This window comes from Clytia hemisphaerica, unplaced genomic scaffold (genome assembly GCF_902728285.1).
Source record: "Clytia hemisphaerica strain Z4C2 unplaced genomic scaffold, Clytia hemisphaerica genome assembly, whole genome shotgun sequence".
In the NCBI taxonomy this organism is placed as follows: domain Eukaryota; kingdom Metazoa; phylum Cnidaria; class Hydrozoa; order Leptothecata; family Clytiidae; genus Clytia; species Clytia hemisphaerica.
Window position 1 is genome coordinate 949607 of NW_027103414.1, and position 13851 is coordinate 963457.

Here is a 13851-nt window from a genome sequence, read left to right on the forward strand (position 1 = left end):
CCCCCCATCTTCAATGGCGAACTTAAGAAATCACGGCGGTGGAGTTCATCGACGGTTCTCCGATAAGAAAATGTTACTGCGCATGCCCAGTAGATGAGGATTCCCCGAGCGATCGCTTCCTTCGTGGTCTCTGGAACGCCATTTTCACTAAACGAAGTTCTCTAGAAAACACATCAACATGGCTGAAAATTTGCAAGAAAATAAGGAGAAATCAAAAAGAAAGTAAGTAAAACTCATTGAAACATTTAAAATAATCATTAATAGGCAAAAGAATTTCGTCTTTGATAGATGTTTTTGTAAACAAAATGTCCCTCTAGCTTTTCACAGCTTTTATTCTGTTTTATTTATGAACATGAAAGAAAGAAATTTCAAACTTTGGAAATTTTTTTTTACATTGAAATGCAATCACAGATTCACTCTTTGAATCAGATTTAAGTCAAGAGATAATATTTTGAAGATTTTCTGAACAAATTTATATTTATTTTTCACTTTCTTATCTCAGGACACCTATGAACTGGACAGCTCAACACGAGGAGATGCTGTTACGTGAGATTTTGACATGGGAACCATTCAACCAGTTGGGTAGTACGGGTCGAGGAGAGTCCTGGAAAATGATTGCCGAAACCTTGAATTCATTGGAAAATCCCAAGTTCACTGTTACACACCGTTCTGTCCGCGAAAAATATGCAAATTTAGAAAAAGAACACAAAAAGAAAATGGCCGACGAGGATAAATAGAAAGCCTTGGATCAAATCGTTCAACGATTTGCGGATATTGAGCTTTCTACTGAGAAAAATCGTCAAGTTTCTGCAAAAGCTATCGAAAAAGAACATGCAAGTGCAGTTGAAGTAAATAAACAAGCAATGGAAACGTATTCTGAAACGAAAAGACGAAGTGAAGACGAATCTCCTACTTCTAGTTCTAAAGGTGGGAAAAGAAGGAGGTCCTCTGATGATACCATGCTCTACTTAAGAGACAAAATGGAAATGGATAGGGCATTTCGTGACAGAGAACTGAAAATCGCTGAAACAAGGGAAAATACTATGCAACAACTTCTTGTACAACAACAACAACAAAACCAAGCCATGTTGGCTTTGCTTTTAAACCAGAACAATTCTGGTGCACAATAAAAAACTTTTAAAGATTTTTAACCTTGTTTGTATTATGAAAGTTGAAAATTTTGGATTATATTTTACAAAAGACCTTTTCAAAAGGACATGTTATTTTTCATTCATATTTATTTACATGCATATTGTTGTTTATATAGATTATTAGAATTAGAATTAATTAGAATTTTTTACTTTAATTTTTTTCTGAGATTTTTAAAAAAGTTGACCTTTTTACATTGATATTTTACACATTTCAAAATTTTATTTACGTGTTTTTCATAAGGCTTCATAAAGTTGAGAGCTTTTCAAGAACATATTTAGGCTTGGCAATTAAGAACATACTATACAATTTCTTAGAAAGTTTCACAAAAATACCAAGACGATCTTTTAAGAATAAGAATATTTTTAGGCTTGAAATCCAAAAAGTTTAGAACACTGAAAAATTTCAGTTTTTTGACATCTTTATAAAAAACTTTTGACTTTTTTGACTTTTAATGTTTATCTGTTGTTTTTTGTTTCTACTCCTATATTTTTAAATGGGACATGTTTGAATCAAAAAATAAACACCAGAAGATGTAATGTATACAGTTCACATTTGAGTATATATTCTTTGTCTGTTATTCTCAAAACATTATAAACAAACTATATCAAATAATTTTGAATATTTGGAGGTTCACAATCAAAAAAGTTACCAACTAGATTACCATACAAACAGGTTCTACAGTTTTGGATTAAGGCACACGTGTAGTACATTTTACCAACTGCACTCAATCGAAATTTGAGATTTTTTCGAAAGTCCAAGAACTTGAAATAATTGATGATATCCCCAAATACCCATTCGACTGCCACTCTCACTTGACTCATACTTTTGTTAAAATCCTTTTCTTGGTTTGTGAGGCCTGGTCCTCTAAAAGGGGCTTGAAGCTGCGCTCTTAAGGGGTAAGCTGGGTCTCCATATATACATAGATTCCTTCCATTTGGAGCATGCGAGTGTTGTTGCAATTCGGCTAAATGTCCCGACTCGGCAAGCATTGCACTGTCATGTCTCTTACCCTCAATTGGTCCAAAAAGATTTGCAATCAGCCCATTGGGTATAACAACACTCTGAAATTTCAATGCATGGACTCGTTTGTGTCCATTATAAAGGATTCTCTGGTCTCTTCCTGGGCGAGACACAGGCCTCACTGTTCCGTCAATGAAGCCCCAGCAAAAGTCAAGTGCTGCACCTTTATCGTGTAAAACACGAGCGTACTCCTCTAATGCAGCAGGTACCATCCATGCATGCCGTAATCCACCCAAGAGTCTGTTAAAGTTGGAATACACATGATTCAAAATGTTGTTAGAAATCATGCAAAGTTCAGGGACTGGACGTGCAAAGGCTGGAACCATATCACCATATCTGATGGGATAAGCAAACCGTCTCAAGAATATACACAATGCTTCAATTCCATCTACTTTAGTTCCGTTATTACATCGAACATCATCTGGTATCAATAATAAATTTTGCAATACATTCATCCTCATTAAAATGATCTAAATCAAATTCATTGTAGTTCCAGTATGGAAAATCTGGGTTTTTGGATTGGCTGATGTCATAAAGAAGCAGGAACTCTTCATCTTCAATAGCATTTGCGTAATGAGCCATTAACAGGGCTTCTCTCACTTCTCTGAAACCAGGCATCTTTTAAGCAAAAAGAAAGAGAAAGAAAGAAAGAGTTTTTTGTCTACCATCTATGTTTATTTTTTCGCGCGTTTTTTGTGATATCCTCCGACACCCTTCTTAACAAAGTTTTTGGAGGAGGCGGTCATACGACGGCGGTATCCAAATACGACCACCACCCTCACGAATACCGCCGCATCTTAAGGTCGCTAATGTTGATGTGGAGTTGGTGGAACTTGCAAATTTCATCCCGCCAACATTGAAAGTGGGGGAGGGGGGACTCAAGCATGGGGAAATGAGTAGTCGGACAGCAGTTATGTCCACGATTGTCTTAAATTTTTGAAAAAAAGACTTAGTCGTGTGCGTGTTTCTGTTCAAGAGTGATGTTTACGCGGGACGGTGGTTTGTTTTGATTGAGAAGGCTTGTTTCTTATGTATGTTTTGAATATTATTTTGATAATTTTGGGCTCTGGGGCTGAATTATTAGGTGTGTTGGGGTGAAAAAGGCTTGGGATGAGGTATCTAACTTTGTTCTAAAATGTTTGTTTATATTTTTCTATTTACAGAGAAAAACTATAAAAATGGAAAAAGTATAAAGAAAGAATAACAATGCAAGGGTCACACTGGTTCCCTCTTGTGAAATGAGGGCCCTTCATCAAAAGGCTGGTGCAAGTATCAAAGAAATCCATAACATGTTCCCAATGTACAACAGAAGAACTGTACAGAGACATGCTAAGGGGCAAATTGGGGATTCAACCCTGAGGAAGGAAAATGCCGGGGGTTGCCCGAGCAAAGCCACGGATCAAGATAGACGGGCCATAGTCCGAGCCGTGAACACTTTACGAAGAACAGAAGGCGCCAACTTCACTTCAGGAAGAATTAAAGTTATTGCGGGAGTGACACGCTTATCAAACAGGACTTTGAATAGAATTTTAAATCAGGGAGGCTATCGATACCTTCAGGGCCGCCGTAAAGGTTTGCTTACTTTGGCAGACTTGAAAAAAAGACTTAAGTTTTGCAAAGCTATCAGACGTAGGAAACTTGGATTAGACTTTTAGAGAAGAGGGATATCATTTTACTTGGACGCCAAGGGTTTCCAGTACAAAACAAACCCACAAGACCAAGCCAGGGCACCCAGGGCATGTTAATGGAGAAAGCGCAACGAAGGATTAGAATTAGGACTGACCAGAAAATGTAGCAAGGTCGGTGTGGTGAATGGTAATTTCATGGTAGCAGGCATGGTTTTGTGTGAACCGTACTTTGGAAGCATCACAGCTGAAAAGATGGCAACCATCGTCCCAGACCATTTCGATACGGCATTTTTAAAGAGTTCCAATCTATAACTCGCAGATTCCTCATGGACAACTGCCCCAACAGAAATCCAAGAAGGCAATGACAGCATACGAGAAAGTCAAGTCAATAGCATTCTGCATTCCACCGGGTTCACCGGACTTAAACCCCATCGAGAATTTCTTTAACCAGGTTAATCAAGTTCTCCAAAAGCAAGCGTTGGATAGCAATATCACGAAGGAAAGTAAGGAAGAGTTCACCGAAAGAGTTAAACACACAATGATATCGTTTGACCAGGCTAAAATTGATAGCATAATTGACACAATGCCGAAGCATATAATGAAAGTGATTCAAGGAAGAGGAAGTCGTACAAAATACTAATGATACAGGGATTTATATACTATTTCATAATGTAAAACTGTTTTCATTTATGAACTGATGTTTTAGGCTAGAAAACTGGAAAAAAAATCGGACACGACCCAACTTTTTTTAAACATGACCCCAATTTTCGTGAACACGACCCAACCTTTTTTGTCTGAATTAGGCCGGTATAGGTTGAAATCCAACACGACCTGACACGACCCAACTTTAGAAAAAGTTGGGTCGTGTCGGATCGTGTTGGATTTCCACTTTTACCATTGTAAAATAAAAGAAAAAAATTTAGGTCGCATTGAAAAAAGTTTGATTATATATGACTGGCAACATCTGAAACAACTCAAGTGGCTGGGATGGCATACTCAAATTTCAAAATTTGTTCATGATTTAAAAATAATACCGCTTTTTGATTATGAAAATCAAAAAACGATCAAAAGATTATGCATTAAAACCTGATCCAAAAGATAATTTTAAAAGTTAACTTCAACTCTAAACACTGAAAAGGCAGGGTTAGCTTCAAAACAAAGAAAAAGTCACCGTGAAGTTATAATCCAAAAATTAGATCGTTTTTCGCATATCAAAACAATAACAAAAAAGTTAACGCAAAGTTATATTGTGTTTCGGTTTAAAAAATTAATATAAACAGTGTTTAAACGTTGTTTAAGAATCAAGTTCCTGACCTTTGAAGATTAAATCTGCCAAGCAGCGACGACAGGGTAAAACAATTCTGGGATTCTCAACTTTTTTGATGAAAGTAAAGACTTGCAACCGTGTGTCCATCATGTCAGTCTCTCCAGGGTCTTTTAAGTTTCCTTTGCCAACATATTCAAACAGTCGGATACTTGTAGAAAAAAAAGATACAGAACTTGACCTTTCAATGGTGAGGTCTGTTGCAAATGTATTTTTCGGGCAGGGTAAATTCACGGTGTCTCCCTCCAATAAAAGTAAAAAGTCCTTCCAATCAATACACTCAGCAGACCATCTGAAATCATTTAAAAGGGCAACTTCTTTGTCTTCCAATCTAACCCACGCATATTTTGTGTTTGACGGGTTCGCAAAACAATTGCAAAGGGGTGAGCAAGAACGACTTACCACAAGTTGATGGACCAACAATCAAAACATTGTTTCCCTTACCCCTTCCATTTTTAAGCGCATTACGCATTGCAGCAGCAAAAACATAAACATTTACCGAATTTGATTATAAGATGCTGACTGCACATCTCAATCACTCGTGTTGGATACAAGTTTCAGCGCATGGCCCTTGAAAAGCATCATTAAGAATTTCCATTCGCGTTTGCTTTCTTCGCTCAAGAATTGCACCGGTCTCTTCCATTTAATGTGTAAATGGTCTTTGTCACTAATTAATGTCCTTTTTACTTTGAAAAACATGTGTTCTCTAGGTTTTCAGGTCCACCCATCTGGGGCCTAAAACCCCCATTTGGTCTTCTCCCCTTCTTTCAGTGTACAATGAATGGAAATATAGACACATTTAATCATATTTATTTGAAATATTATACCTAATCTTTGCACTTTCTACCCCAACTTTCCCATAAAATTTCCTGAAATCTCCCATTTGCATAAGTCCCTTCATCAAGGTTCACTTCCCCTTCCACGTCTTCATGGGAGGGGAGGATGATCCCATGAAAAACCAACATAAAGTTATCAATTTATTCAAAGAAGAAAGCTACAGATCGATATCATCAGCTGACTGGCAAAACCGATCAGTTGCTACAACAACCAAAGTTTTCCAAGCGTCAACCAAAGAAAATTAAAAGATTTGTTGGTTGTATGTACTCAGATCTTTTCCTTAAAAATTTTTACAAATTCTACCATTCGCCAGATTTAATACCCACCGAAATAGCATTGTGGCCAACCACCAAATTAAAGTACTACACCCCAAAATTAGTGATGAGGTGCTCTGTTTTTTCTTGTACAGGTGAAAGAAATTTTAAAAAGATAAAGAAGAAATTTACATATCTTCTCCCTAAATTAGAGGGATGCATAAAAAGTGTGAACTCTTTCTGATACCAGTGATGACGATGAGCCTGGAAAGAAGCAACTTAGAGATGAAGAAATGACCAATTTAACTGATGCAACACCAAAACAGAAAGTAGGGTTAAAAATGTTCTCATCCTCTTCATCAATTTTAATCTTTTTTATGATAGTTTGACTATCCTCATTTCATTGGATCCTGTCAGGTGTCAGTCTTATGTAGTGATATGATTATTTAAGTAAAAATGGTTAAAAAACTTATATCAAAGAGATTCATCTGCTTTAAAGATGAAAGGAGGGGGCGAAATCATACCTTTCCCTAATATATTTCAATTAACACAATGGAATATATACTACTTGAATTCTGCATGATAAAAGCTTCAAAAATTTACTTTGTCCACTATTTTTTTGTCTATTTTATCCCAAATATTAGAGAAGTCAGAATTAAAAGACATTGTTTTCTTAAGTGAATTATCTACATCTTTTATTTTTTGTGTTAGAAGTCAGCAGCTAAAGATATAGAGATAAAGCCGAAGAACAATAATAAAAATCCAAATGAGAAGGCAAAAGCCGCGGCTGCTAATGAAGTCAAAGCAAAAAGACTAGAGGTAAAAATTCCAGCTAACTCAGATCATTATTTGCTAACGAAAGGTGCCCAGCAAAAGTTATGTAATGTACCTATTTTATTATAGCTTACAACAAGCTATGTTTGCTAGGGCTAAGGCTTTTTTTACCTAAAGTTTCTACTTTATTTGTAGGATTTCATAATTGAAATTTAATGTCAAAAATGAACATTTTCATAAAACAATATTATTTTTTAACAGCTACAAAAAGCTGTTGGTGAAGCTTCGAACAGTTTCGCTGATGAATTGTTACAAATGGTATGATTAATTTGATACCTTATTTGTAAAATTTTTTGTCTAAGAAATTTAAGTTCTATATTATTTTATATATCATCCAAGTTTGTGACATTTTTAAGGTGGCTTTCAAACACCCAATTAAATCAGTATGAGAAAATTCAAAACAGAAAGGATGTATTTGATTTTCACTGTTTTGCATTTTTAGGCAAAACAACAGCCCTTACGAAAATTTTTAGTATGCATTAAGGATGCTTTAGTATGCATCAAGTATGGGTATTCTTGCATACTAAAAATCAAGTATGCCTTTTTAGTATGCAAATTTAAATGCATACTAAACCAAGTATGCATTTAAAATTGCATTTAACACCAAGTATGCACAAAGTTTTTATTTGGTATTGAAAATTATGTTTCTTGTCTGTACTATCAAATATGTTTTTTTAGAGTATGGGATGCATCTCACCACTAGCAGGCAACTTAAAGGCAAAATCATACTTCCTGACACCCAAGCTAAAAGCTTCTACATCCACACCCAAGACAACACCCTCCTCCATCAACAAATCCAACAAAACAGCATCATCAATATCATCCCCAGTAAACAAGCCCATCCAAACATCATCGTCAGTCATCAGCAAGTCCATCCAAACGTCATCCTCAGCCAGCAAGCCAATCCAAAAGTCAACCTCAGTCAGCAATCCAATCAAAAAGTCACCATCCACTGTAAACAAGCCCATCCAAATAGCCACATCAAATCATAATTCAATACCAATAGAAAGTCAGACAGCAACCGACCAATCAAGTCTAACTTCAAATAATTCATCTAATGAAACATCAGCCGGGGTGAGAAACTTTCACTACTTTGAAACGCTTATCTCAAATGTCACCCTCATTTCAAATCTTTTAGATCTCAACCGTCTAACCCTAAATTTTAAGAAATACATTTATTATGATTTTGTCCGACAACCAATATTTCTTTGAGGGCACTTCCTATAAAACACTAATTAAACTTGTCTTTCACAGCTTTCAGACCAGCACCCCTGTAAGATATAAATTGCTATCTGAAACTTGATACAAAACATAAAAAATCAAATGATTCAAAATTTTCTCCATTTAGTTAAAACAGCTGGGTGATTGCACACCACACATTTTTTTAACAGACATTGAGATGACAAGGATTAGGGCGAAAACAAACAACATGGCATCTTGGCGCAAATTTGTAAATTTAATCCTGGGTTTAAAATTTACAAAGGACGAACTTAAAAAGTAAGCAACACTTTTTACTTACTTTAATCGTAGAAATTTTAGCAAGACTAATTTTAGCGTATAATAGCGAGTCAGGATAATCTTGATTTTTTTGGATTTATTTTAGCGAATCACGATTTCAAAAAAATTTGCGTGGATAAATTTTAGCGAATACTCGTAGGACATTATTGATTTAATTTGTTTTCTATCATTTCTTTGCTCTGAAACCCTCCCTATTGATAAAAATGTATCAAGGCAATATAACCAGAAATTTCGCGTGGATAAATTTTAGCGATCTGTCGATTCGACGTGTTTTAGCGAGATTTATTTTAGCGAAAATAGGGAAAACTCGCTAAAACGCTAAAATTAGTCTCGCTAAAATTTCTTCGATTAAAGTAATATCACTAGGAAGAGTCACCCATATATCTAATTCATAGAAGGCTACTAAACTACAATGTCACCTAAAATAATGCAAGGTTTCCTAATCATTTTTGATGTTTCTTAGATGTTTCTACATGAGGTAAATGATGTTTGCCAAAAAGAAAATTTGCATTAAATTGTTCAAAAATTGATTGCCAACCTACCCATATGCAGATCATTATTTTCTGATTTATTTAAGTAGAGTCATCTTAGGGAGATAAATAACAGCCATTTGTTTATCTCTAGTCAAACCCATATTGGAAAAAAGAGTATAACCTGGGGCAGCATTCTTGTCAACAGCCTAAGGATTTAGAAATCTTAGTTAACAAATGCAAAATTTGACTCAAACTTTAATAAAATTTTTAATTTTTATCTACTAGAAGTTCAGCTTTAGGATTACTAGATAGAAAGACCAGACGAGTAAGACCTGCGTTAAATCCATTCATCATTAAGGAATTATCAAGTAAGTAAAATGCTTTCCTCTACCAATGACAATTGAAAATATAATTCTTTTATGTCACCTTTATCCTAATTCCAGCTGATTTTCTGATACAGAAAAGACAAGTCAAATTTTACTAACTGTCCCAATTTAATTTAATTTTAGAGAATTAAATTTAATTTAGACATTAAGTTCATCCTCTAGCTTTGCTGAATTTGAAATAGCAGGGTCGGCTTGGCCTGTAGAACAATGAATAATTTTGTCTCGCCTAGGAGGGAAAAGGCAATTTGTTTTTTTAATCTTAGCCTTCTCAATTGTCATTGAACGCATAAGAAAAAAACATCGTTATTTTTCAAAACAAAAAAAAAATTTATTTTGCTATTTTTGATAACTTGAAAACTTTTTTTTACAAACTTACAAACTGTACTGACAGTTAGGGCCACAATCACAAATTACTGGTGTTCGCATTGTTTTGAGGCAAAAAAAGTGAGCCAGTTGGTCAGTGAAAAAAAAATTTCGCCAACGGGGGGCCTTGGGAAATCCTGAATTTTTTCAAAAGTAAAATGCTATGGAAAATCCATATCGTCCACAGGGGGGAAGTAACGGATGATAACTTAAACCGCCAAAATATGGCAGGTGAAGGGAAGGATAAAACTGGATAAAATTCCAACAATTTTGCAAGTTTCCAACTCAAAATAATTGGCAAATTAGGAAAAATTATCAGTCAGCTGGGCAGCGTGAACGCAAGTTACTTGCGATTGTGGCCTTAGGATGCTAGTGTAGGTTGCGAACATTTCAGTTTGTGACTTTTTATTGCTACGTTGTTTAAATCTAAAAAACAGCCCAAAGTTTAAGTGTCGTGCTCACTTGTTTGATAGCCCGCACAACCCTTGAATTTTTGTAGAGTTTTTTTTCTCTGAAGAAAGTCCTATCACATTTTCCATGACAAGTTTGAGTTTGAACGATTCTTCCTAGTTTCATACCAAATCACTAAAAATATTCCATTTTCATTGCGCAAACATTTATAGAAATTTTGCAGAGAATTCACTTTAGTTAGTCTCAAATTGATTTTGTTCTGTATCGCAAAAGATGGCAAAACAGCATCCACGACTGCCAGGCCTTCTCAAGCTCGAACCCAATTGGCAGTGATCACAGGATTGTAACTGCAAGAGTAAAACTCAGTGTTCGGCGCCCTTCTCCGTCAACCTCAAAGAAATTATTCTGGCAATCCCTTACATTCGATAAAACTCTGTCAAAACGCATCGACAATGAAATCGTTTCTCAGTTTACTCACCTTCCCAATATCAATCAAAGTTACACCACTTTCGTTTCAATTGCCAACAAAGTTGGATCAAACCTACTTCCTAAACGTGAACGGAAACCTCCCTCCAACTCTATTGATGCACCTGATGTTGTGGCTGCCCGAAAAGCCACACTCAGATCATCAAAGTCAAATATTCGCACAGCCCAATCAAATCTTCGAAATACCTACGATCGTGTCGAGGACAGGCGCATCAACAGTATCTTGGACTCCTTTGAAACCTCTTCTTCATCAGCAATAAAAAATGCTTGGGACCTGGTCAAAAAGCTTTCTGGAAAGAAGTCCCGTAGTGTTGTTTTTATTGAAGGCACTGATCGTCTCAAGTCTTGGGAAAATCACTTCAAAAATCTTCTCAATGCTGATCCTTTCGATCTAAATAATCTCCCTCCAATTACGAAAGTTTACGATGAATCTTTAGAAATCCCATCTGGAATTATAACCAAAGACGAACTTGATTCTGCTATTGATCAAATGAAAAATGGAAAAGCGCCAGGTTTAGATGGACTCCCTCCTGAATTCTGGAAAATGAAGAATGTTCGCCACATCCTCCTCAAATTCTGTATCGAAACTTTTCTTGGGGATCGCCCTGATGAGTGGGGAATTTCGACTCTTATTCCAATACCAAAGAAAGGTGATCTTACAAAACCTGATAATTATCGTGGTATCGCCCTCTCGCAAATTGCCTCTAAAGTATATAATCGTATTATACTGAATCGCATTCGTCCTGTTGTTGACAAGCTTTTACGCCCAAATCAAAATGGATTCCGTGAAGGTCGATCTACCTCGGCTCATGTGCTTGCTTTACGTAGGATCGTAGAAGAACTTAAAAATCACAAAAAAGAGGCAGTCATTTCGTTCATCGATTTTCGCAAAGCATTTGACTCTATCAATCGTGACCGTATGTTCCAAATTCTCCAAGCCTATGGTATTCCTGAAACTGTAGTCAATGCCATTAAAGTAATGTACCGAGATACTTCTGCCACGGTTACAACCCCAGAAGGACAAACTGATCCTTTCGTAATCAGTACTGGCGTTCTTCAAGGAGACCCCTTAGCACCTTTTCTCTTTATAATCGTTCTGGACTACGCTCTTCAATCCTCAATCACCAGTGACCATGGTCTCACTCTAAAACGTCGTCGAAGTAGGAGACATCCCCCTGAACGACTGCCTGATCTAGATTACGCAGACGATATTGCTCTACTGGAAAATCATATTCAAACTGCTCAATCTCTTCTTCGTGCTGTGGAGGAGGCATGTCAAAATGTAGGTTTATTCTTGAATGCCAGAAAAACGAAATTTATCCATATCAACCGCACTAACGACGATAAACTGTATTCTTTAGATGGCTCTGAGATCGAACGAGTTGATGATTTTCTATATCTTGGTAGTTACACTGAGACAGATCACGATATGAATGTTAGATTAGCCCAAGCCTGGAATGCACTTCATTCCCTTCGCAAAGTATGGAAATCGAACATTTCTAAACCTACCAAAACCAAAGTATTCAAAGCCTGTGTAGAATCTATACTACTATATGGCTCGGAATCTTGGACTTTAAACATCTCCCGATCAAAACGCCTTGACGGCACCTACACAAGAATGCCGCGGTCAGCCTTCAATATTTCTTGGAAGAATCACCCAACTATTGCTGAAATCTACGGTAAATTACCCCGCATTTCAAATGTTGTCCGTCGCCGGCGCTTAGCCTTAGCCGGTCATGTTTCAAGACATAACGAACCTGCTGGAAAATTGCTCACCTGGACCCCCGAAGAAGATCGACGTGTTGGTAGACCGAACATCACCCTGCGACAAATCCTTGAAGATGACACTGGACTCAGTGGCAAAGACCTCGTTACAGCCATGTCCGATCGTGAAAAATGGAGAAAAGACTTTGTATACTTCACCTAACGGATGCATCAAGTACAAGTAAGTTCTTCTCGTGGTAAACACCATCTTTATTCCAGTTAAGCATCTAGGTTTTGTACTTTCAGAAGTTGACAGAGGACTGATAAAAATAAAGACTTACCTGAATGATTATTTATCATGATTTTACTCAATTTTAGCACATACAACAAGGAGGTGGCCATTCTGTTCAGCAGGAGAATGCAGAGAAACTGATGTTACCAAAGTCATCAATGTCAAGTGTAACACTGCACGAAAGCCACGTAAGTAGTTTATTGTAGATGATAAAAGAGATATTTGTAGATTGCTGCAGTTTCATTAAAAATTGGAAATTTCTGACTTCGATTCACGGCTTCGCTTCTTGGGAAAGAAGTAGTTCACGTTTGTTTGTTATGATCAATCGTTCCATTTTGTGTACTTTACAGAATGTTTTATAAAGGGTCTTTTACAGAACGCAATAAAAAGTCTAATGCACAATGTTTATTTTGCCGAACAGTAGCGCATTTTCATTGGCAGTATACGCGGGATTTTTTCTCTTTCAGCTTCAAGCAAAAAGTCGAACGCGGATGACGAAGCAGAAGAATAACACCGCCCGCCTCAGAAACCACCCGTCCGCCCGTGAGATCGCGGTTCACCGTTCGCCTTTTTATCTTTTAGCGCTGGATCATTTGGTCTGTAATTATTTTTTAAGGAGATTTCATTCTTATTAATTCGTGAATCTCAAGAAACTTACAGTGAAATTAATATCGTTGTTCCTTTTTTTGATCACCTGAACGGTATTTTTTATTCTGGAACATCGCACGGCCACTTATTTTGCTTGGAATCGCGCCATTCAGAATTTTGGGCGGGTAAACAAAATGAAACGCGCGGTCAAATTTAGGCGAAGCGGGTGGTATTGGCGGTTTTCAGCAAAAATAGCTTTTTAGTACATAAAAAAGCAAAAAGACACAAAAAATTGAGACAACTTACAATAAGGGACTAAATTATGATAAGGTGCATCAATTTTTACACAAACAACCCAAGTAAAATTGACAACAGAGCACAAAATTAACCTAGTTTTCCAGCCAAACCTATATGATTTCAGTGGCCAAGGAAAAAATAATTAAGCTTAGTGATAAAAAAGCAATTACAGAAATCAACAGACGAGACATTGAATATTTCAAAAATACCTGGTTTTATGTAGTCTTCAGGCTTCTAAATTATAATACAACCTTTTCAAATAAGCCAATTTTCAAAAATATTCA

General features: G+C 36.5%; 1 protein-coding gene and 2 long non-coding RNA genes across 3 annotated transcripts; 2 read left to right on the forward strand and 1 right to left on the reverse strand.

The window, feature by feature from the left end:
* Nucleotides 1-1751: 1751 nt before the first annotated feature.
* Nucleotides 1752-2604, reverse strand: LOC136797456 (uncharacterized). The gene has a single exon (XM_067054031.1). It carries the CDS (start codon nt 2496-2498, stop codon nt 1752-1754), a length of 747 nt encoding a protein of 248 aa, XP_066910132.1. The 5' UTR covers nt 2499-2604.
* Nucleotides 2605-7671: 5067 nt separating this feature from the next.
* On the forward strand, nt 7672-9485 carry LOC136797475 (uncharacterized). The gene is made up of 3 exons (XR_010845256.1): nt 7672-8123; nt 8398-8546; nt 9326-9485. It is a non-coding gene; the product is annotated as an uncharacterized lncRNA (long non-coding RNA).
* A 3307-nt stretch (nt 9486-12792) lies between these two features.
* On the forward strand, nt 12793-13347 carry LOC136797476 (uncharacterized). The gene is made up of 2 exons (XR_010845257.1): nt 12793-12870; nt 13150-13347. It is a non-coding gene; the product is annotated as an uncharacterized lncRNA (long non-coding RNA).
* The last annotated feature ends 504 nt before the right edge of the window (nt 13348-13851 follow it).

Bases quoted from the DNA above. Each gene is read 5' to 3' on its own strand.
- LOC136797456 (XM_067054031.1), bottom strand. From the start codon at position 2,498: ATGGTTCCAGCCTTTGCACGTCCAGTCCCTGAACTTTGCATGATTTCT.